At 35.7% G+C, this 25,517-nt stretch overlaps 1 protein-coding gene across 4 annotated transcripts in view; it reads left to right on the top strand.

Annotated features, from left to right (window-relative positions):
- DOK6 (docking protein 6) overlaps window positions 1–25,517 on the top strand; it is a 238,180-nt gene that overhangs the window by 118,747 nt on the left and 93,916 nt on the right. For all 4 annotated transcript variants that reach the window (XR_013947225.1, XM_080581892.1, XM_080581893.1 and 1 more), the window contains exon 4: window positions 23,102–23,221. Coding sequence is in view for 3 of the 4 variants with exons in the window: in XM_080581892.1 (XP_080438018.1) it covers window positions 23,102–23,221 (120 nt within the window). In the remaining variant the exon portion in view is untranslated. The remainder of the gene's footprint in view (window positions 1–23,101; window positions 23,222–25,517) is intronic.

The raw sequence follows: 25,517 nt of genomic DNA, 5'->3' as shown, positions 1-25,517 counted from the left end.
ATGCCCTGTAAGTTCTCTCTAAAGTTGTAGATAGAATGAAGTATGCAATGTTGGCTATGCATGCCCATCAAGAAAATTAAATTTAAGGACAGGAATACTGATTAAAGTTTGTGGTACTATTGTGGAAGTTACTACCACGATGAGGATTGTGACTGAATAACAGCTAGCTTATGATGAATGAGATTTCTGAGTTACACTAGGTCACTGAAAGACCACATGGGAACATGATTTTTCCTTCAGTGATGCCAACAAAATATTAAGTGATACAAGTTCCTTGTTCATATCGGCTTAGTGCAGCACAGGTTTGTGACAAATTTGTTTTAATATCCCAACTACAGAATGTAAAGGAAATTGATGAAGTTGTAAACCTATTAATAAAAGGAAAATATTTGTGGGCTTTTTTGTTGTTGTTGTTGTTGTTGTTTGTTTATTTCATTTTGTTTTTACTATTTTTGTCTGAATGATAGGGATTCAAATATGACCAACTCAATAAATTAGGTCTGAAATGTGACTTCAGTGATTTCTTTGAGTATAAAATGAGAGTGACATGAGCAACAGAAAGTAGGGGGCAAAACCATAGGGCAATTCTAGAACTCAAACCATGAGGCAAATGCAGGCCACCCCCAGGATACTGGTATTTGTCTGGCTTCTCTTCAGTACAATGCCCTATTCTGCAAAGTAGTAGGTGAACTGAAGAAGTTTATTTCTTCCCAGACATACATAAACTGCAGTTACAAGAGTCATCACAGCTAAGAAACATCTTCATTATATTTAAGAGGCTATATTTTGGCATTCCGTTAAAACTCCCACTATACAAGCCCTGGGGAAAATAGAAATGGGTTATTGCAAAAAGTCAGTTTAGACTATTTGAAATTTCTGTGAGGTTTCTACACAACTGAAGTAACTCATGCATCAACACAATATATTGATGCAGCTTAATTAATAATAGTATATGTACAGTTGCTTTAGTTGAATCCACCATTTTAATTGCTTGAATATGTTGTTGCTATGATTGTTACCTTGATAAAGCTTTTTTATACATCCATAAAATAAACAGTCCTTTTCTTTTATATTCTTAAGCTTTCGGCTTTTCTGAGTGTAGTGAAACTGATAAGTCTTAACTGTAAAAAAAAAAATAAAATCATTTTTGTTGAAAAAGAATGATACACTGTGTCAAGTGACTTTTTTTCTTTTAGTTCTGTACCCATTTTCTTCTTTTAAACTTGTTTGCACAATGTTCTGGTGTCGCTTTCTCTTAAAAAAAAAAAAAAAAGCTTCTTTTGTTGAAAAAAGGCACAAGTTCTCTTTATTTTTGTACTAAAAAAGCTTTTGGACTATTACAAAATTACCACTGATTATGAGCTGGGTTTTTCTCCTTGATTGTTTTCACAAGAAAAAGTGAAGACAACTCTGTTCCGTATCCTGTGCTTGAATAGTTTGGCAGATGTCATTGGAATATTAGATGTAATTCATATCACTATATCCTTTGACAGCTAAGAACCCTGGAGGTTTTGGATTAAAATCACAGTGAAACACTGAGTCTTTGAAATGAACTATTAGTGATCATTCTTGCTGTTATTACTAACAATGGCTACATAAGATTTAAAAACAACCAGGCTTCCACTGTTTTGTGGATTTGAAGGTATAGAACAGCTTCCCAGAGTTCTGGTACCATAAGAGGGAACACAAGCAAAGCTCCCCTTGTGCTTATAGAAAAAAATATATATAATCTGTACGGTTGAAAACTTTCTGCAAGCTGTATGTTTCTGTTGTAGCAGTGAGGATTGCCATACGAAAATTTATGACCCTTTATTTTCCACTTTCTGTTGTTTTTGTTTGTTTGTTTGTTTGTTTTTAAAAATGAAGGGCCTGAATGAATGGTTCATTGGAGTTCACATATATGTTCGTACTTCCACATGTGCCACAATTTTTTTGAGATTAAAAAAAGATGAAAACACGGGCATTGCATGAGATTAAATATCCAGATCGATTCTTACCCTCTCTCTTTTTGATCATAATATTTGAAACGCTTTTCCACTTTCAGGGCAAGTTCAATCTATGGTTATAAATGTTATATTTGAAGATTAATATTTAGGATGTGTATTCTCTTTTTATTGACCACTGGTTGCCTTATCATTAATACTGACTTTTATTTCTTAATTATTTCATGCCTACCTAAAAATATGCACCTTTATTCTGACTTTAACATTTATAAATTAGAAATATTTGCATTTTGAGTCATTTCTCATAGTTGCTTTTATGTTGGTCCTCATTTTTCTGTGGTTAGTTTATGAACTACATTGATACAATTTTCTGACACAATAGCATTAAGTTTAAGTAGTGAATGGAAGGAATACAGAAAATATTACCCTATCTCCAGGAGATAACCTTTGATAGATCTGGTATTACGCTATTAAATTCCACATTTTTCAGCCACTTTTAGATTATTAAGTAAGGTGCAAACTTAGTTCTAAGATTAATAAACATTAAACAAAACAAATTTTGTGAAGATAAACTTGTGGTTTTTGTAAAACTGCCAGCTGTTAAATTTTAAAACACTAGACCCACAAAATAGCCTTCACAGAATCACAGAATCACAGAATCGTCTAGGTTGGAAGAGACCTCTAAGATCATCTAGTCCAACCTCTGCCCTAACACTAACAAGTCCTACACTAAACCATATCACTAAGGGCTACATCTAAATGTCTTTTGAAGACCTCCAGGGATGGTGACTCAACCACCTCCCTGGGCAGCCCATTCCAATGCCTAACAACCCTTTCAGTAAAGAAGTTCTTCCTAACATCCAACCTAAACCTCCCCTGGCTCAACTTTAGCCCATTCCCCCTCGTCCTGTCACCAGGCACGTGGGAGAATAGACCAACTCCCACCTCGCTACAGCCTCCTTTAAGGTACCTATAGAGAGCGATGAGGTCTCCCCTGAGCCTCCTCTTCTCCAGGCTAAACAACCCCAGCTCCCTCAGCTGCTCCTCGTAAGACATGTTCTCCAGACCTCTCACCAGCTTGGTCGCCCTTCTCTGGACTCTCTCGAGCACCTCCATGTCCTTTTTGTAGCGAGGGGCCCAAAACTGAACACAGTACTCGAGGTGCGGCCTCACCAGAGCCGAGTACAGGGGGATAATCACCTCCTTAGACCTGCTGGCCACACTGCTTCTTATGCAAGCCAGGATGCTGTTGGCCTTCTTGGCCACCTGAGCACACTGCTGGCTCATATTCAGCCGACTATCAACCAGTACTCCCAGGTCCATCTCCGCCAGGCAGCTTTCCAGCCACTCATCTCCCAGCCTGTAGCTCTGCTTGGGGTTGTTACGCCCCAGATGCAGGACCCGGCACTTGGCCTTGTTGAACTTCATGCAGTTGACCTCAGCCCATCGCTCCAGCCTATCCAGATCCTCCTGCAGAGCCTTCCTTCCCTCAAGCAGATCGACACACACACCTAACTTGGTGTCATCTGCAAACTTACTGAGGGTGCACTCGATCCCCTCATCCAGGTCATCGATAAAGATATTAAAGAGGACTGGCCCCAGCACTGAGCCCTGGGGGACTCCACTAGTAACCGGCCTCCAACTGGATTTGGCTCCATTCACCACAACTCTTCGGGCCCGGCCATCCAGCCAGCTTCTAACCCAACAAAGCGTACGCCAGTCCAAGCCACGAGCAGCCAGTTTCTTGAGGAGAATGTTGTGGGAAACGGTGTCAAAAGCCTTACTGAAGTCAAGGTAGACCACATCCACAGCCTTCCCTTCATCCACCAAGCGCGTCACTTGGTCATAGAAGGAGATCAGGTTCGTCAAGCAGGACCTGCCTTTCATAAACCCATGCTGACTGGGCCTGATCGCCTGGTTGCCCTGCAAGTGCCGCGTGATGACACTCAAGATAATCTGCTCCATGAGCTTCTCTGGCACTGAGGTCAACCTAACAGGCCTATAGTTCCCCGGGTCTACCCTCCGGCCCTTCTTATAGATGGGCGTCACATTTGCTAGCTGCCAGTCGACTGGAACCTCCCCTGATAGCCAGGACTGCCGATAAATGATGGAAAGTGGCTTGGCCAGCTCCTCCACCAGTTCGCTCAGTACCCTAGGGTGGATCCCATCCGGCCCCATCGACTTGCGTACATCCAAGTGTCGTAGCAGGTCGCCAACCATTTCCTCATAGATAGTGAGGGCCACATCCTGCTCCCCATCCCCTTCCACCAGCTCAGGGTACCAGGTATCCAGAGAACAACCGATCTTGCCGCTAAAGACTGAGGCAAAGAAAGCATTGAGCACCTCAGCCTTTTCCTCATCCTTACCATCAGGACTTCTCCCAGACAGGGCCCCCCTGAGCTGGGAAAACTGCTTCATTCCCTGTTTATAGGGCAAATGGGGGACAGTGAGGAAACAAGGTCAGCATCCAGCCTAGCAGGAGCACACATGAAGGCTGTGGCAAAATAAGTAGAAAAGTTGTATGACTTCCAGCTGCAGAAATTCAAAAAGGTAAACTTGCTTTGGAACTGCAACATGGGAAACTCTAAACTTAAGGTTTTGAAGGTCAAAACACATGGAAGCTGATTTATTTTTTTTTTTTGTCTTTCAGTAAAGTTCCATTGCATAGTTGTGTATTTTGCAGATATGATAACCAATCAGTTGCCCTTGCTGTTCACTTACTGTAGACTTGTCTGGACAGTCTTTACTAATGTTTAACATGGTGGATCTAGATAAGTGGAGAAGTTCTGTATTATTCTTTCTTCCTGAACAAACATATTGAAGTGTAGACACTGTAAGTGCTCTCCTTATCACAATTCTACTCAGAAGGATTGAAATTTAAACTGTTCCCATAAGAACAAAAGTCAAGCCAGATAGTTAAGATAATAGCAAATCATCCATTTTAGAGCATGTAGGAGTCCTCGAGAGTGAAAGAGTAGAAAAAGATCTGCCTGTTCGCAGAAGGCAAACAGGAGAAAGAAAGCAGATTCCAGCTTCATGTGGTAGATAGTGCATGTTCAGCTGAATATTGATCGTAGAGAGACTTGTACAAATATACGAATCTCAAAGCCTCTGCCCTAGAAGTTCGACATACTTTCCAATGAGCACAAATTGAAGGCAGGTTAGTGAAGACTTCACATCCTGGTGAAGTCCAGGATGTCAGGCATGCAGAGGCATGGAAATATTTCATAGATTTTAATAAAAAGTTTCATAATTATTTTTTCCCCTAAGCTGCTAAACATCTAAAGAATCTTGCAGTATCTGCATCCACCATGCTTTGTACCAGGACAAAGGCTGTATTAGTGTGATGGCACAGGTCTATAAAAATGCTGTCTAACAACATTGTCTAATATTTGGCTAACAAGAAAAAAAAAAAAAAAACAAAAAAAAAAGTTCTCTTTGCCCTCTGGCTGTTTACCCTAAAACTGAAATCTAAAATTATTAATACTTTTTATATCTATATATAACAGGATTTCTTCCTGATCCCATTTTGAGTTTCTTAGGGGATTTGATAAATGTACTATACCGTAAATAATTTCTAGTCCTGTGAAGTAAAGATATAGAGATACTGTTTTATCCTTTGTATAATTCATAGCATAAATGAATGTCAGTGACAGAATAGTTGTCTTTCCAAACTACATGAGAATAGATTAACTATGTTCTAAAGCATGAGTAGGTCCATGCTTCCTTTCTCCTGAAAAACAGAACCAAAGGGCTGCTAATTCATATTGCTGAGTATTTTGTATAAGACAGAAGCTAAATGCTTTCCAGGGTTGCTTTATAATGCTTTCTTATATGTGGGACTCAAGATATGAAATGACACACTGGGCTGGAAAAGGGTAAGACTGCAAGCAAATTTAATGCCTTCATTTTAAAAGTACCATTTAAACATCCATGTTAACAACCACTCTGGTGTTCACAGAACAGCTCATGCTAAATATTTGTCATTCTACATTAAGCAAAGTCATATCTTACTGACTTTCCATAATATAGAAGGCTTCAGGATTTTTCTAAAGGCTTAGTAATGTTTTCATTATACTTAAGGTTGTTTTTCCTTCACGCTATTCAGGTTCTTAGGCATATTACCTTGTTTTTATTATAATGAGAACTGAATTATATTATAGAACTGAATTCTTAATAGCCACTGCATTTGAAATTATGGTCTGCCTGTCATTCAGTCAATTGATAATTTCATTATTAGGCAATACAGAACAATATAGGGTGTCTTAGCTTGGAAAAAAAAATGAAGAAAATAATCACTATCTATATTTGTAATAGAATAAAAAGCTGAAAGTAATCATGTGGAGATTGTCCTAAGAAATTAGAATCTGTAACTATTTGTAGGTGTATATGTATTTATATGTATTTTAGTGTATATATGTTTATATACTGTAATTTAATTCCTGGTAGATTGTCTTGTCTGCTTAGAATGTTTGTTTTGTTTTGTTTTGTTTTTGAACATAAGTAAAAGGAACAAAATTGTATCAGAAGTGCTAAGGTTGAAAAGAGAATGGCATACCAGCATATAGTTGAAACTAGAACAAAAGCCTGTCTTCTCCACCTTGATTAATCCATCCATCCCACACTGCGTTATGCATGTGGTAGCTTTAAACTGAGTAATTTGTTCCAGGGTCCTCTGCTGTAGTAGGTACTTTGGGAGAGAAGTGAATGAGACTTACTTTTTAAAAAGTTCAATGTAATCCCAGAAGACATGGACTCAATTTCTTTCCTAGGCTTATATTTTCTATCACCTGGCACTACAAAACAGAATAATGTACATTTGTATGGTTTCACATTTACTACATCCTGTGTCCTAAAATTGCAATTTAAAAATGGATATAAAAATGTGCTTGTGAAAAGGAGATTTAAATAAGATATTTTTCTTGGAAATTTATGCAGGACTCCAGAGCCTGAGTAATTATTCTAGTGCAGCCATAGTTCCCTAGGCTTTTGGACTTTTGACTTCCATCAACATGAAATAATTGTCCTTGATGCTGAAATCCTGGATTCTTCAGCAGCCTGCCAATTAGACAGGCAGAGAGGTTTCTGACAGTGCATTTAGGTCTGGATAAATCTCCATTTAGTCAGAAAAGTCCCATCCAGCTCTAGGAACACCCCTAGGTGTTCCTCACTGCCTTGTGAATTATCCTTTAAAACCTTGCAGAAATGTTAGCACCATGTTAAGAGGTCTCATCTGAAAAGGGTTGTATTTTTCATTGCCCAATGAAAGGGAAAGTCAATAAAGAATTTTTGTTGTTGTTGTTATGTCTTCATGCATACAACCAGTCATGCTCTCCTGCCAAGCCAGTCTGCTGCAAGCCAGCTCTGGTCTGTAAATAGTGCAGTTTTAAGTTAGGAAGGCATCATGCTTCTGCAAAAGTACCGTGCTTCTCATCTGTTTTGCCATGGAATCAAAACAGAAAACTGTTCACTTGCTCATACCAGTAAACATGATGCTAGACTTGTGATGAGGCAAGCCTTGTTCAATGGAACTATTCGGGCTGTATGATTAGGTAAAAGAAATCTTCATAACTTTTAATTCCAACAAGCATATCTAGGACCCAGAAAACATGCATTTATGTAAGGATATATTGATACATCAAGGAACTCTTAGCAAATAAGCAAGTTTAAGACAATTCTACTTAACTGTTTATCATTTACTGTGTGTCTCTATGTATTTGTTATTGGGACCGGTATTATTAAGACTCTTGGTTTTGAAGCACAACTATTTGCTTTATCATTCACTCAAGCTCCTAATCCTGTAACAATCTGATTTTCTGGAAAGTACTGGGATGTCATTGACTCAGTCTTAAGATACCAACAAAGAAGTACATAGGTGGTAGACCTCTAGGTTCTTTCACTTTTTCCATTAATTTTAATTTCTGTAACTAGAATAAAAGATACAAAATCTTAATTCAGGCCTACTTGACAAGCCATATTGTGTTTGGGCATATACTTTACCTTTGGACTTGTTGGTATAGTACCCCACCTCCTCTCCTCAAGTTTGCTGAAACTGGAGTTGTCAACTGAGATAAAAAGGCTTCTGCTCATCTACATGGAATATAGATCAGATCTCCTGGGATCTGTGGATATGTATCACCCTGTAAAATAATGTAACTTCTGTGATTCCTGACCTCCCCTGAGAATAGCATACATTTAGTGACAGCACAAAAATCATGACATTAATTTATAGACTGAATTTGGTATATTGACAGATGATGTATGGTTGGCTGAGCCTAGGGAGAGTTCAATGAATAACATGATAATTTACAGCTCCAAACCTGAAACACCACATCTATTTTTCATTTTCTGTCACTTTCAGTTTGAGTTACATTTTGCTACTTAGAGTGTGTAAGATATAGGGGACTGTTAGCAGGTTAACTATTTCAAGCCTTTTGGAACACTTTTATTTTGGAATGAGGACAAGTCGATAGGAATAATGCATGTAAATGAGCGCAGAAAGATTTATGTGCTACAAATGTGTATTTAACCATATATTCAGTACAGTCTAGGCATGAACAATTCAGACAAATTTGTGCAGATTACAGAAAAAGAAAAAAAAAAAGTTCACTGTCCATCTATCTTCATATTATTTTGAGATGTTGCTTGAATTCCACACTGCCAATGTGATGTTTCTATCAGCTTTAAAACCCTAGTGGGCTGTTGAACAATCAGAATGGTAACTGCTGTCAGAGTGATCTATAAAGCTTATAAATTTGTTTTTTGCTGCTGGGTAGAAGTGAGAACTAAAGCAATTCTTAAGACTGAACCATATGTGAGACTACTACAGGTGAAGGTGAAGTTTTATATGACTTCTGACTATATGCCCTTGTGAAATTTTCCAGAGTTGTCCCTCCTTCTATACCTGCAGAGCAGTTATTTAATGCATTCACACAGTCCACTTATGTTGTTTGTAATCTCTTTGGCAGTATTTAATGGGAAATGTATTGAGCTATGATTTGACTTTAAGAACAGAAGAAAATAAATTTTATGTAGAACTCTAAAATTCATAAATTCAGAATTTTAACCTTTCCTGTGTATTTGAAGGGACTACCACATCTATAATTTATGTCCTCCAAATAAAAGAAGAAAATGTGCTCATTTCAGAAAAGAACAAGGAGCTTTCCAGTGTGTAATAGTGGTCTCGTAATCTCCAAGAGCAGAACACAAAACAATCTCTTGTTTTGTGATACTCAGTATACTTATTATCTGGAGAAGTATCCAATCCTTTTATGAATTTCTTGTTTTATTTTTTGTGTTCATCTTTTAAAATATCAACGCCTTCCTAGTAGTTATACGTTGATTTTCACCATCTTACCAAGACTATATTTTCTGAAAGTCGTCTAGCATTATCGTGATTGGAATCTGTTTTTGGAGGTTTAACTAGGATAGTTCATTAATCTCCAAAAATAGGGCTCCAGTTACAAACATAGAATCACAGAATCATAGAATCTCCTGAGTTGGAAGGGACCCACAAGGATCACTGAGTCCAGCTCCTGGCAACACACAAGACCACCCAAAAATCAAAGCATGCATCCAAGTTCATTGTCCAAATGAATGTTGAACTCTGACAGGTTTGGTGCTAAGACCACTGCCCTGGAAAGCCTGTCCTGGTGCCTGACCACCCTCTTGGTGCATAACCTTTCCCTAACACCCAGCCTGACCCTCCTCTGTCCCAGCTCCATGCCATGCCCTCGGGTACTATTGCTGTCCCCAGAGAGCAGAGCTCAGTGCCTGCCCCTCCGCTCCCCTTGTGAAGAAGCTGCAGGCCACCATGAGGCCTTCCCTTAGCCTCCTCTGGTATGGGCTGAACAGTGCAAGGAACCTCAGCCTCTCCTCATATGCTTTGCCCTCTAGGCCTTTCATAATCTTTAGAGCCCTCCTTTGAATGCTCTCTAATAGTTGTGTGTCTTGTATGCAACAGTTTCTGTCATATAATGGTCAAGATTCCCAGATTTCAGTATTCCCAAATGAATGAGATTCCCCTCTTTACAGTAATTAGTGATCCTAGAATGAAGCTCCAAGCAAGTCAGCACTAAATCTCTTGAAGAGTGGACTCAGCCATTCCCCTGGTAAATAAATAAGATTGTTTTCTCCATTATTTTTTTTCTCCTAATTTCAAATAGAGGAATTCAGTCTAAGGTCGCAAAGACATGCAAAAGAAAGCCTCCTTTTTTTTTTTCCCTTTTTTTTTTTTTCCTTTTTTTTTCCTTCCCCCCCCCTTTTTTTTTCCTTTTTTGTTGCTCCAGTTTCTCTTTTAAAATGTGGTTGCTCTTCAAGTTTTGTTTTAAGCAATTCCAACTGCTGCTAAAGCTGCCTTGCAAGTTAATCTGAGGTTAAAACTGAAGTTAATTAATAGAATTAATACCAATAGAGGGAAGCAGTTGACTATAAAGGTCTTTGAAGTTGTGTTTATCTGTAGTAGCCAAATAGTTAAATCCGTTTGTCAATTTATGCTTCTGAAACTCAGAGAATAGTGTATTAATGTGAAAATAAGGCAAGTAAGGTGTTAATGATGGCAAATATATGGATTTTCCTACTTTTAGCTATAATAGCTATCATTGATCTGAAAAATATTGAAAATGTAGGAAATTTATTTTCCTTTTGTTGGGTTGTTTGGTTTGTTGTTTTGTCTTTTTTTTTCTTTTTTGCTTTATATTCATCTTTTATCAATTTGTAAATGTTCCAAAAAGTAGAATCAAAGTCATACTAGGTTTAAATTTTGCAAGTGTCTGGTGCATCAAACTTGCGTTGCTGTTCAGTAGTTTTTGATGGCCACCTAGAGTGACAGTTCACTATGTCCATTCAGACAAGCTTTGGATTGCATATTAGGTGGATTTTATTTTTTTCCCCCCTAAATTCAAATTCATGTATCACCCATTTAAATTCTTCTACTTGCTATGTAAAGAGAAAATCAATGATTCTTTCCACAAAAGTAACATAAGTTTTTCTTCTGAAAATGTGCTTGTGTAGTATGTTTTACAAGTTTGAGCTTCATATTCAGTAAAATGTATACGACATGTACTAGTCTTCTAAAGTCTTTTGAATTTTTGAGCCTTGCTTTGAAATGAAAGCTGCATATTCATTAGAATGATGAGGAATGTTAGTCTGCTTCTAAATGATGGAAACCTAGATCCATTTGGTTTCTGGAAAGCTGTTCATTTTGAAAATGTGGGACATTTCTTAGTTTTTATATGTTTGAATCTGTTTCTGGATTTAATTTCTCTCTCTTTTTTTTTTTTTTTTTTTAAATACTGTATCAGCATAAGGTTACTAGCAACTCATATTAGACTGTCACTTTATGGGACAGCACTGAGAAGCAATTATCCTTTGTGTAAAGTTGAGAAAAAAGATAATCTCAATATCTTGTTTGTTTTTTAAACCAAGTCTTTCCTTAAAAATCTGTTTAGTTCTAAAGTTAAAATATAGACATAATATTATTTTCCTATTAAAGAAGCCATAAAACCAGATCTATTATGAAGTATCATTTCTTTCTGAACTAGACAGTATTAAAAATAATCCAGTATTTTGGAGAAAAAAGTAAACCTGTTGGCTAACAGAAGAATGAAACAAACTTGTAATTAGTGAAATGGAAAAGGGAACCAAGTCTGTCAGTAATGTAAACATTTAATCATATGCCAAATAAGATCAATGCTTTACCAATACATATTATCTCTGTTTCAACAAATGGGAACTACTTTGTAAAGTGTCCTACAAAGGTAACTCTTTGGAGTGCTGCAGGAAACAGCCAGCTCCATTTCAGAATGATACATTTTCAATGACAGTTTAAATTTGGCTATTTCTTTCAAGTTCTTCATTGGCCAAACCTTTCAGTAGCACAGCATTCCATTTCAACTTCAAGGGAAAAAAATTAAATCAATCCTGTAGCTGAAGCTTATATTCCATAAATAAAACATGAAGTCGATTTTACAGCTGTTTTTTTCTGCCTAGATTGTGTTATGGATAATTTTAACTGGACATAGCAACTGAAATAATCAAATTAGAGAATTTGCTGTGGGCATATATAATGAAGATGGCTCATAAATGTAAAATCAAAGAACATTTGAATGTGCTAATGGACAAGCCTGTAGATAATTAAACAAACTTGTCTGGGAAAGACAGACAAGTCATTATAGATATGTTCCTCTAAGCATGAATCCAGTAGGAATGACAAAATATCTTATTGAGTTGCTTCTGCTTTGTATGCCAAACATAGGTTTACTTGAATATGTCTAAATTTTCCGATAACTTGTAATCATCTGACTGGAAAAAATGGGAATTAAATAACAAAGACTGTGTGACATGAGAAAACCTACTATCTAGTAATTAGGCAGACTTAACATGAACAATTCTAATTTGATTAAAATATACTCTGAAGTAGTATAAAGGTAAAATTGACTTTTTCCTTTCTCTTGCTAAATATGTTGTTTAGAGCAAAAATAAAATATTTGCATCAGAAACTCATAAATCCAACTATTTTGAAACTGGATATTCACATTGTGTTAAGCAATCTGCACCCGCAGTAAAGAAGATGCTGATTTTCTTAGGGTGCTGTAGCATCTGTCTTGAAAGTACTACAGCTGTTTAACATCTACCTCAAACACAGCACAGTGAGCAATGTTGAAATTAATATGCAAGCAGTCTTTGTTCAGCTGAGTATCTTAGGAAGCCACATTTGGACAGTTTTGTTAGGTCTAATTACCTTCCTGTTACATTCATGGTTGATTATCCTTTTCTGAAAGTAAAAATTAAATCATTGCCTTTATGTTTCAGCCATAAGAATTCTATGCAAAGGCATATTTTGGGATTTATTATGAAAATGTGAAGAATAATAAGTGTCTGCCGACCTTATCTGACTCAGAAAGAAGAGAATTATACCGTTTAGTTACTTTTCGTGATCTAGCTGCTGCTGTGCTCACATTGTAATGCTGGCATCTAGAAAAAAAAAAAAAATATGGCAGATCAATTGGTCTATAACTAAGTCAATAAACCCTCAATTACACTTGCATATCACAACATCAAGTGGTTATTTTATTATTTTTAGGGGGAAATTTTGTTTAAAACAGCAGATCCATAAGTAGGCCACAGTTTCCAAGCAGAAGGAAGAATAATATTCAAGTCAGCTTCATTTAAAAGCATTAATGCAGAAAGTAAGGAAAAGCATTTTAAATGACAGTGTTCAATTTTCTCTTAATAATTCCTTTCTCATTATAATTTGTTGTCCAGCTTGTCCTCTCCATTGTAAAATAATCAGCCAAGGAGAAGAACCTGGATTTGAATTTAGTTCAGACCATGAGAGATCCCAAAGAGTATTTTTGCTGGGGTTCCAAGCAAGAAACACAGAAGACCAGTCTTTGCTAGCATTTGAATCTTGTCCATCTGGCTATTCCATAAAGGAGAGAAAGGGATTCTATCCCTGCCCTGTGTGTGCTTATAAATCAGTTCACAACTAAGCTCTAAGTGGGCAAGAGATCCACAGCATTCATAAATTACAGCTTCATCTTCAGATACCCTTTTTCACTGTAACCAGCATTCCCAATTTACAAACCTAAACCCTAAACTTTCTATGCAGCTCTCACTTTATATTGTTCAAAGTATTAAATTTAAATGTCCTTCATACTTTTATGATGAGTTTTTTGTCCTGAAATAAGGAGGAAATATTTGAAATAAAACAATCTTTCATCACTGAGTCTCCAGTTAACATGGCCTTAAGCCATGATTCAGCACAGAGTTCTTGAAGTTTCATATTATCTAATCATGGTGTGTGTTTTCTAATGTTAAATTCATCAAGACTTACCCTGATTTTCTTGGAGAAAAATGACACAATTGAATATGGGCCTATTTGCTGTTATTTTTGTTGTGCTGAATCTTAGATGCCTTCTACTGAAATAAAAAGGAAGGGAAGGGAAGGGAAGGGAAGGGAAGGGAAGGGAAGGGAAGGGAAGGGAAGGGAAGGGAAGGGAAGGGAAGGGAAGGGAAGGGAAGGGAAGGGAAGGGAAGGGAAGGGAAGGGAAGGGAAGGGAAGGGAAGGGAAGGGAAGGGAAGGGAAGGGAAGGGAAGGGAAGGGAAGGGAAGGGAAGGGAAGGGAAGGGAAGGGAAGGGAAGGGAAGGGAAGGGAAGGGAAGGGAAGGGAAGGGAAGGGAAGGGAAGGGAAGGGAAGGGAAGGGAAGGGAAGGGAAGGGAAGGGAAGGGAAGGGAAGGGAAGGGAAGGGAAGGAAGTTCCTATTAAGTTTATGAAAGATGATATTCTGAGTTTAAGTTTATGCAAACTGCTTCCCCTTAGGCAGCCATATGTCTCTCTTACTTAAGATTATGTTGGTAACAACATCAGCAGTCTATGTCAAAAAAAAAAATATCTAAAATGACGTAACTTAGATACAGTTTTATTTCAAAGACCTAATATTTGCAGGAGGCGTTGCCTAATTTGAAAGTGTGAATGTTTTCATTGTTCCTATTTTCATAAGACATTTTAAAAATTGAAATTATATTTAGGTATATGGAATGTAGAGATCCATTTCATGATGAGAATAAAAGATTCAGGAAAAGTGTAAAATTAGAGTAAGCAAAGTGAAGAATTGGTAACAAGTGAAGAAGCTCCTTTGGATTTAAGTTCTATATATATGTACTGAAAAAAAAAAAAAAAAGAAACAAAAAAAAAAGAGAAAAAAAAACTTTTCTCATATTTCCTTAGATACTAACTGTGCAGCTTTAAGGTGTTTTTTTCCTTTTCTTTTTGCAGTAGTACCCCATTAAAATCCACCAAGAATCAGGAAAAACACAGAGTCCTCTCTAGCTAATAGTTAGTTCTGCCTGAGGGTAAAATTTCATGCCATTGAAAATCAAGTAGAACACCTACAACCATGTTATGATCTTCTAGGTAGTTTCAGTCAGAAGTTCTCCGCAATTGCTTTGAATCAGTTTCTTTGCACTTACAGTGTCATAAAATCTTGGTTGTCAACCCTAGTAATAGCAAGGAATCACTTCTTCAAATTACTCATTTTAGGGTTTAGGGCAAAACATTGTATTCTTGGGTAACGGAAGCACAGAAAAAAAGAAAAAAAAAGATTAAAAAAAAAAAAAAGATTTTTTCATTGGCCTTGATGTTATTTTAAAAGAATCATTTAGCACCATGCAGAAGAGGTTTCTTTCAGTCTCTGCAGCATCAGAAGGGTGCAGCACTGACACTGACTTGTTTATGCCCAGCCAAAATGGGACAATATTTAATAAATGTGAACATTTGAATCTGTAAGACTTCATTCAGATATGTTTAGTCAAAGAAAGAAAGAGAGATTCCAAAAGACTTTCTAGTCTACTAGTAGCTGTCTCTATGTACTGAGTTAATAATGTAGCAGATATTCAGATGGCTGGAGTGAAAAGTCCTGTGGTCAAAGGTATAAAAGCAATGAAGCATGTAGTGACAATGGTGCATGTTTTTTCTCCCACGTCTTGAAACTAGTCGTTATCACCTTGATTTTGTATGCAAAGATTATCCTGCTGGAATTGTTTACATTATTTCTTCTTTTCAAACAGTAAGAACTGTCACTACTTCAAAGATAAGAAGATATTAAAAAAAAAAAAAGGTTAAAAAAACAAAAAGTGAAATGAACCTTAGGACTTGCAATAGTTTCTTTAGGTATAGATTCTCTTACCAGGTTGTAACTTAAACATTTGACAATAGGAGAGAAGAATACTTCAGCTTTTCTACACATTTAAGAAAAGTCTATATACTACTCCAAAGAGAAATAAAAGTATTGTAGGAGTAAACTAGATCTGAAATAGTATGAACTTTTAAACCAGACAAATGTCATTGCTGACTGCCAATCATCGGTTTGTGATAGCATCTTCTGCATGTTATGTGGCTGGTGACAGACCCTTTTTGGACACTTGTCTGATGATGTTTTTGACATTCCCGATACAGACAAGCTGCCTGAGGTTATTTTACTTTCATGCATTGTCATTTGACATTAATAGCTGTTGAAACAGTTATAGATTGACAGTCCTGGGGAAATGTCTAATTCCCACGCCAGATTCTAACTGGCCTGTTAGTTTCAGTCACAGTGCAAATCTTTCCTCTGTGTTCAGGCAGGTTTTCATGAGTCTTACTTTGCATTTGAAAGGAAGTTTGCATTAAGAGTGAAAGGTTGCTAGGGATATTTTTGAGTAATGATGCTCTATCAGCTTACTGTTGGTCTGTTGAACATACTAATGCTTGATAAATATTTGTGGTATAATAAGAGGAACTAGTCCCCAGTGTGAAGTAGTATACATGGTCCATAAGGGTACCTAGAAATCTAACCTCAAGGACTAATTAAAACACTAAATAGCATTTTCTTCCCAGAATGTTCTCATTCATTTCTGTAGGACTAATCACTGAGTAAAGTGATGGTCACTTTTTTTTCAAAATAGCCATTTGGAAAAGGGAAAGGGAAAGGGAAAGGGGAAAAAAAAGAAAGCTACATTAGCACTGGTATTGATCAGAGGAAATCACTCTTTTGTAGATTAACTACAATATCTCTTAATATCTCCTCATTTTCCCACACATTCTCCATTTTTAACAAGTCAGCAGAAAGCTCTTGTTCTGTATGAAGAGTATTCTCAAGCAGTATTTCAGATGAGAAACTTTTTTTCCTAATGTTGTAACTTTGGTTACAGACTACTATTCAACTGTGTGTGGCATTTCTGAGTTTGAGCTCAGAATTTGATGCTCAGATTTGAGCTCAGAGTTTGATGCTCTTTCACTTGGAGTGTTTCATTAGCTATCATTGTGCATGGACCCTTGCAGTCCCAGAACCATTCTAAATTGGCTGGCGTATTAGCCAGCTTTGTAATTAGCAATCGCTATTACTTAAAAAGCATCCGATTAGTGCTTTTATTACATACACTGCATATATTGTATGTTAATTTCATATTGCCACGTTTGAATGTGATATGGTGTAAATAATCCTTCATTGGACAAAGCTGTTCTCAGAAGAGTAAGTCTGGTCCTGACTCTTTTGGGGAGATAATATCCCCTGTGTCATATATCCAGCAACCTGTATAATAAGCAATGTAGGTAAAAGTGTAGATTTTATATACAAATAAAATGTACTTTAAAGAATAGTTTAGTGGATGGTAACATCAATATGATAAATCTTTTTAAATGTCATTATTGTCTTCAAAAGCAGTCACATAACATTTAATGTTTATGTTAAAGACAGGATAGTAGATGATATAGTGGCTGGGTACTGGTTAATTAAGCTGACCCTTTTGATCAGACTTTCAGAAATGAAGGGGGAATTGTCAGGAAAATGTCAGTTTTCATATACCTACATAACTATGGGGACACACAGCTAGCCATTTGCAAACATAGATATCCGCAGAGACTAAAATTAGCAGAATCCTATTTGTGATGCCTCTTCCAGCATCTCTAGATAAGTGGGAATGACTGCTGGTAGAAATATCAGTTTTGATTTTATTATAACTAATAAATGTATTTTGCCAATTGTTGTAATTAGCTGTGCTACCCTCATGCCAACCGAAGTTTAATGTTCCCAATGATAGGAAACTAAAAAAAAAAAAAAAGCATTAAAAATATACCAGTGGTTAAAGTTATGAAATAATATTTGCTCATATACTGTAATTATTCATTTAAATTGATTACTGCATCATTCAATATTTCCTTAAGCAAAATTTTTATAATGCTAGAAATGTACAGAGAAATGTAGGGATGTTATTGAATTGATGTATATTCAAAAATATGCATACATTTAAATACTTGGAATTATTTAAACATTATTAAGTAGTGAAAGAAAAAAGTGGCAAAAAAAAGTGGGATTTTTTTTTCAATGAAAGTTGTCTTTATTTCTTGTAAGATTATTTTTCACATATTTTTATATGTTTTTTTCCTTTATGAATTTTCTTTTGACTTTTTAGTTCAGTGATTTACACTTACATAATAATAGGACACTCTGCTGCAGGTGAAAGACTCAAAAAATCACATATCAAAGAAAATACAAAGCGGTTTCTTTAAAGGTTGTATTTGCTGAAACACAAGCAAAAATTCCAGGTATTATTCCCATATTTCATAAAATATCTTCAAGTATAATTTGTCAATAAAAAATAATTTTAGTAACAAAATTGCTTTCAATTTTAATATATATACAGACTAATTTTCTGTTCTTTTACACTAAACAGAACTTATATCCCCTTCCTATACATTATAATAAAAATTGTGTAATTCATGCATGACCAATGTTAACCAGTAATATGTTACTACTCAATACAAGTAATATCCGTATGTTCTTCTGAGCCACAATAAGAAATAGCCACATAGTTGCTTCACAATTGCTGCATATATGCTCTATGGCTCAGTAAGATAGTACTGCAGTCCTGTGGGGATTCTTTTCTTTATTTTTTTCCTATTAAATTCTAATTAATGCTGGGTGATTTTTAGAAGATATATTGGTACATATGGTTTCTCTGTGCCATCTTTTGTTCTTAATAGGGAATATCAGATCTAAGTCCTACTAACCCAAGCAGGAAACATTTTCCAGTTCAATCAGAGTAAGCATATTTGGCTGGGTTTGAACTTCTGATAAAACTAGCTTAGTTTAGAAAGATGAGTTCAACAATTTTTGGTGCAAGTACATAAAAATGTTTCAGGAAAAGCTAGCATTTTAGCTTTGCACAGCTTAATATTAGGGAAAGCTCAGAAAGTACATGAAATTTTTGAATATGCATCAGGACAGTTTCTGTTATCCACCTCTAATGTTGCATACATTTTATTTTCAATTTAAATCCATGGTGAAACCACTTTAAGTAGGCTGCATGAGAAGGGGAAGGGACAAAATTCCTCATCTTTGTTTTTAAACTTTGTGAATTACATAGAAATTAAGCCCTTTTTTACCAATGGAATAATGTGCTGTTGATAGTGACAGGAGGGTGTTTCCTGGAAGAGAGGGCACAGTCTTACAGAGCAGGAGATGGCGTTGCGCAGAGGGATGAAAACTGAACTGAGCAACAGAGTGGGCACCTATTTGGGGCTTTACCTCTTCGACCATTCTGGCAGCTCATAGTAGTGCGTGATGACAGACTGTGGAATGTGAACTTCGGAGATAAGAAAAATCTGACATTATCGGAACTCAGAAGGTGTGGGGTTTAGTCCACACGCAAAAGATTTCCTAAGTTAGGATTCTGAAAACAGTCACACCTCTAGCAAATATAGACAAAGAACTGTAAGTATAGCGAATTTATATATATATAAATCTGCCCCCACCACTTCCTTCCCAGAGCATATATTGCGTAGCAGCATGAACTGTTTTAAACTTAAAATACCAGAAGAGCTTTTATATCACCTCATGACATTTGTATAGCAGCATCTTATGAATGAATTATGGGAAAGATGCAAATGCAAGAATTTTGATTTTATTTATAGCTGTGAATGCTTTTTTTTTTTTTTTTTTTTTTACAATTTATCATTCAGTCCCAGAATTCAGTTATCTTAAAAGGAAATTAATTTTTTTTTAGTGATAAGTATCAGTTACCACTAAAAAGTCAGTGTTTACCACCAATAAATTTAATCTACATGCATTAAAGAGAAGAATTTTGCTGACAGTATTTTATGGCCTTATTCTACTGTAGTATTTCATGTTTCAAAATTTACATGTAATCAAAACAAAGAAGTAATAGTGATATCTCTCTTTCGCAATGTGGTAACTATCATTCTTAAAGCTTGCTATTGTGACTAGTCCATTTATGTACTATAAATTATAATAAATACATTTTAAAATTCGTAAGTAATATTTAATTTGTTACCTGGAAACACAAAGCATTCTAGACTTGCTATGGATAAACTGCTTTATAGATACACATGATGAAAGGAGAAATATGGCTTTAACTTTGAAAGGTAATTCACCTACTTCTAAAGAAGATTTCATATGTAAGACAAGAAAAAGGTCTAAGGCAATCCCTTGCAAGTAAGCAATAGCTATCAGGATGTATTAGGTAAAACTAACTCACACAGTACCATCCTACGCTTGACGTTCCAAATACATTTGGAGATAATGTTGATGCTTCTGACAGCATACACAAATCCTCACAGTTCTTTGGGAAGATATTTCACTTCTGCATTGAAAGTGTATTCTTTGTCGTATTGTGTAGATAGTTGTAAGACACACATTTTTAGTTATACAACAATACAGTGCATGCATTACAGTCTACTTTGCAAAATACAGCCATAATCTTTTAGCACTCATATTAAGAGAGTTTCTTCTGTGTGGTAGGTGGAGAACGGTCTAATCTGGGTCTGATCACAAACATCTTGCAGGGAAGAAGCAGCAGCTTAAATTAAACTACTAGAGTCAAACACTCTGAAAGGCTGTTTCTGAATCCAAAATTTCAAGTTCTAGATATTGCTCTAATAGAAAGAGGCAAGTGAGCAAGTGGACTGGAGAGATGAAAACAAAAACACTCACAAGAAGCAGCTTCTAGAACTCTTTTTTGTTTGTTTGTTTGTTGGTTTGCTTGCTTGTTTCCCCAAAAGTCTGCTGGAAATGTGGTGTGAGAATGCATATAAATGTAACTTATTGCTTTCACATGAGAGTAGTATTTTGAATATATATTGATGTTAAGCTAGAGTTATGGAAATGCCAATACATTTTCCTTTCTCCTTAGATGTTTGTAAAATTAGAAAGATTAGTTTTGTATGTTTACCATCATCTCAGTTCATGAATGTACTCTTTCGGACTGGATGCAGGCAAATGAAATAAAGTAATAAAATATAGATTTAAGTAAAATTTTGTATCCTGATCATCATCCAGGAACAAAAAAATGCAGGCTCTGTATAGACCTAGGCATCCTGTCAGCATTTACAATAGTCTGTAATACAATTTAGTCAAAAAGGAAAATGTGAGAGGGAAGGAAAGGAAACATGAAAGCACCAGACTAGATTTGTTCTGTCACTTGTATGCTACAAGCCTTTCCACATTGATTCCCCAGAGCTGGAGTAGTTGTTGGTGGAGTCAACAGTAACCCTCCCTTGAGGGCTTGGCTTACCTGTATGTCAGTGCACTGCCCCCATGCCCCCCTCTCCATGCTGCCAGCATATGACAATGTGTCTTGTGAAGTCCCCTCCTTTATAGACATGTCTGCTTCATCAGACCTCACAAATATCCAAGGAAAAGGCAAAGGTGGAAAGAGAGGAAGGCAGGAAAGCTGGAGGGAAATGTATTTTCTTCATGCATGAGCAGAAAATGAATTTGGGAGGTAGAATTTTAAATGAATTCATCTTATTACTATTAACCACCGTTTTATTTTTATTTTTATTCTCTAGTGATATACCTGCTTTCTCCATACTTCCATCAAGCAGGCTGTATCGGTAGAAAAAGTGTTAAGAAATAGTATGCTGTTACCTCAGTATTTTCCTCTTACATACAAAGTTAAATGTCATCTGGAGATTACTGACAAAAGTCTCTTACTACCAGCAGCTGAGGATGTCATGAGAAGACCAGCTTTGGAGATATGTGTCCTGAGGCAAAGACTTCAAAAAATCAGGAAGGGTTAAAGGAAGCCTTTTGGCTTGCAGCACTCAAAAATAAATAAATAAATAAATAAATAAAATTGTATCCCTGCAGCAACAGTCATGTTAGTCTCAAAAATTCCCAGACTGATTCAGTCATTTGAACTTTCTGCCTGGGAACTCTGTCAGCTAATAGACAGATTAACTCAGGAACAATCTATGCATGGATTATTCAGGGCATATTCCCCAAAATATATTGTGGGGACCTGGAAGAAAAAGGCCTTTCTTCCTTTCTTGTCCAGCAAATGTTTCTGTCACTTGAGATCTGTGCCTAACCAGGCAAGGATTCAAGGACTGTACCAATTAGGCATGGAAAGATTTTGCTTGGATATAATTTTTTACTAATTTCAATGAGTCATCGTGATTAGATGCTTCAAGGGATGCATGTAGTTGTTTTTTTTTTTTTTTTTTGTCTTTCTGAATTTCAGCACTGCATTGGAGAGATTGTCACCAAAGGATTTTCCAGATGTTCCCAAAAATAGGAATGAAAAATAAAATAAAATAAAATAAAATAAAATAAAATAAAATAAAATAAAATAAAATAAAATAAAATAAAATAAAATAAAATAAAATAAAATAAAATAAAAGTGGCAGTTTAATAGAGACATTTCTAGATGACTGGAGTCAGCCAGTCCTAAGGAAGATCAGATATAGACTATGACAACGGACGTTCATTTTGGGCCTGGTGTCCAGCCTCCTCTCCAGAAAGTTTCCCTTAGGTGAAGCTTACTCTGTAATAAAAGGCAGTCAGCCTAGCTGCATGATTTTTATTAGTTGTGGTTTCACACTATGTGAACGCCAGTTTGAGATGTTTGTTTGACCAATACCAGACATTTTGTGATGTTAAATTTGGAAAGTGGATAAAATGCGAGTGTGTTGGAGAGCAGCTATTGTGCTGTCTCAGAGGGAGTTCATATCTTGGTAAACTGGCAGATAGGGAGCTCTCAGATAAAGATTAATGGGATGAACTGGACAACTCAGAAAGGATGAGGAGGTTTTGAATTTTCATACAATAATTCCAACTAATGCCTAAATTGCTCTGAGATCAAAAAGGTGAGCAGAACTGAATGAATTCCTTATTCAGTCTGACTTGATGGGCATAGGTGTTCAGTATAGCAAAGGAACAAGTTTTGCATTTAAAGAACTTTTTATTGCTGTTGTTTCCTTTGCCCCTAGAAAAATACGAACCTTTAGAAAAAGAAAGTTTTTCAATAGTTCAGCTAAAGAGCAGTAAAGACTATTTCAGATATTATGTTTGATGCTTTTTCTAAATTGCATTTTTCTTTCAGGTAGGCCTTCTAGAAAGATATTGTTTTGAAAACTCACTTGTCTTTTCTCTTTTCTGTTAACTCCATCTCCTATCCCCAAATCTGAAAATGGGAATTGCAGTATTCATAGTGTAAAAACCCTTTTTTAAGTTCATAAATCAAGGCAAAGGGATAGAAGAGGAATTTTGTGTTACTAACTTAAGCTAGTTTTTAAGAAGTTACTGATTTTTCAGTTACCTTTTTTTTTTTTTTGAGTAAAACGTTAACGTTAATATTTATTTTTATTATTTTTTCAGAATTAGAGGCAGAGGAATGGTGCAAACATCTTTGCATGGAGTGTCTAGGAACCAGGCTCAATGATATAAGTCTTGGGGAACCAGATTTGCTTGCTGCTGGAGTTCAGAGAGAACAAAATGGTAAGTAACTTTATAAGTTCGGCTATATCGGTTCTTGGCTGATGTCCCACATTATCTTTGTTGGTATTTGTGTCCGCAGGGTTTTTTTTGCTATTACCTCATTAATAACTAAACTGTTGGATGTGATTTCAAGGCTTAATCATATTTTTTCTACAAATAAATATGATTAAATTCTACACCAAATAGCATACATATAGTGACTTCATGTGTTAGTTGTGTTCACATTTTCTTCTCATGGGAAAGGATGATAACAACCTTTCTGGTTGAGGAAGCAGTAGACTCTGTGCATTGAAATAAAGCAGTAGCTGTTGTTCCACAGCCTTTAAAAGACAATGATGAACATTTCAACAGCACTTTGGACTACAAAACACATATTTGCTTTAAACTCATATCTGCCTGGAATAACAAAAAAACTAAATCTAAATGTTGTCAAACACAGGTGGAAAGGACAATGGCAGGTGCTAATCAGCCCTAAGCCCAACCTTGTAAGTCTTTTGAACAGAAATTTAGACACATGCACAGGAAGGATGCTAGTGGGTGGAATATGCAATAACAAAACAAAATCTGTGATTTTCCTGTCATTTAATTCCTATTAATGAACATGAGGGCAAACACAAAATGTGCTCATTTATTCCTCCCTAAATTACATCACTCAAGGATTATTACTGTCTTGATGCTTTTATAAAATCCAATAGCTTTTAACAAAGTAATAAAATAAGCTGTCTCAATGGTCATAATGAAACAAGCAAAATATTATTATAAAATGACATAATTAAATTATAGAATGAATAGCACTATATCAATTATATTGTATTAATTTCTTATGAGATTCTGGACATCTCTGAACCTAATAGCATAAAATGTACGGAAATCTTCAAGGAAATTGATTCAAAGATCAGGTATTTTTTGTGTGTGATCTAAAGAAAGTTCAAATGTTTGTGAAGTTGTTTCCTTTTTATCAGAGGCAGGATTTAATTTGTGACTTGGTTTAATTTTCCACTTGTCTCAAACTACAGTACAAGTATAGAAGGAAAAGCTACTTATGTCATAGGAAAGTGATAAGGATCAGAAACCACTCAACGTATCCTACCTGGCTATCCTATAAGCTCACCACTATAAGCTTAACAAATTATGACTGATCAGAGGGTGGAATCATTTGGGAGCTCTAATGAAAAATTAAAATTAAAATTTTATTTTCTTGCCAATTTTCTTCATGTTTATTCATATATATTCCTCATATAATTTACTTTGTCCTAATAATAATATTTTTAATACATTATGTTCTTCATCTGTCCAAGTGCTTACCCATTCCTGCTTTTAGAGTACATTTGCATGCTCATAAAGACATGCTATCAAAAATTTTAGTTCAAAACATATCTAAAAATTTTTTTAAGACTACTGAGCTTTTTTTGACCTGAAACTGAAAGGTCTGTCTAAGTTACGTGTTGAATTTAAAACTCATGAAAAGTGAGTATATTTATGATATGTCTATCTCGTTCATTTTTAAAATGGAAGCTGTATCACTGCCAAGGTCATTTTGTTATTTTCACATTAAATAATAACTGTACACTGATAATTTATCTTTGAAAGTCATTATTTCAAAACACATAGCAAGTATAAGTCAAACTCATTTTGAGTTTGACTCTTGAATTAGTCTATGTAGTAATTTACTTGAAAAAGAGATGCAAACGTATAGTTTGTACAATCTGGAGTAGAATCAAAAAGTCTCAGCACCTTATTTCACACATTCTGTAGCCATACAAAGGCTTTCTTTCAGGTCACTGACTGAACAGAAGATTTCTCTTAGTACCTGAGCAAGACCATAGATTGTATTCTCATAGAAACTACAGTATCAGTGGGTTTACAATTTTAGATTTTTTTTTTGACATTTTAAGGGCTAAAAGCAATTGAATAATAGTGTTATGCTGTTTATATCTCTATGATATGACAGGATGTTAGACATGACAGGATGTTAAAACCACTAGTCCCTAAAGAGCAGGTGTTAATCCCATCCCACTATATTTTTCAAATGGTTACTTTCCCTAAAGATTTTTTGAAATGTTTACAATTTGATAAAGATACTTCTTTGATCAGAAAAGATCTAGCCTAATGAGTTTTCTTTCATAAGATATTTTACTTTGTCCTGGCAATAATATTTTTAATACTCTATGTTCTTCATCTCTCCAAGTGCTTACACATTCCTGTCCTTAGAGGACATTTACGTGACATATGGCATGTACTTCTAAGAGTATTCAGTAAAGGGATCAAGTAAGCCTACTATCCCTTGACAAAAGAG

This window comes from Anser brachyrhynchus, assembly GCF_964034855.1.
Source record: "Anser brachyrhynchus genome assembly, chromosome: 2".
In the NCBI taxonomy this organism is placed as follows: Eukaryota; Metazoa; Chordata; class Aves; order Anseriformes; family Anatidae; genus Anser; species Anser brachyrhynchus.
Note: the sequence above shows the minus strand (reverse complement) of the source record. Positions and strands in the feature narration are given on the sequence as shown.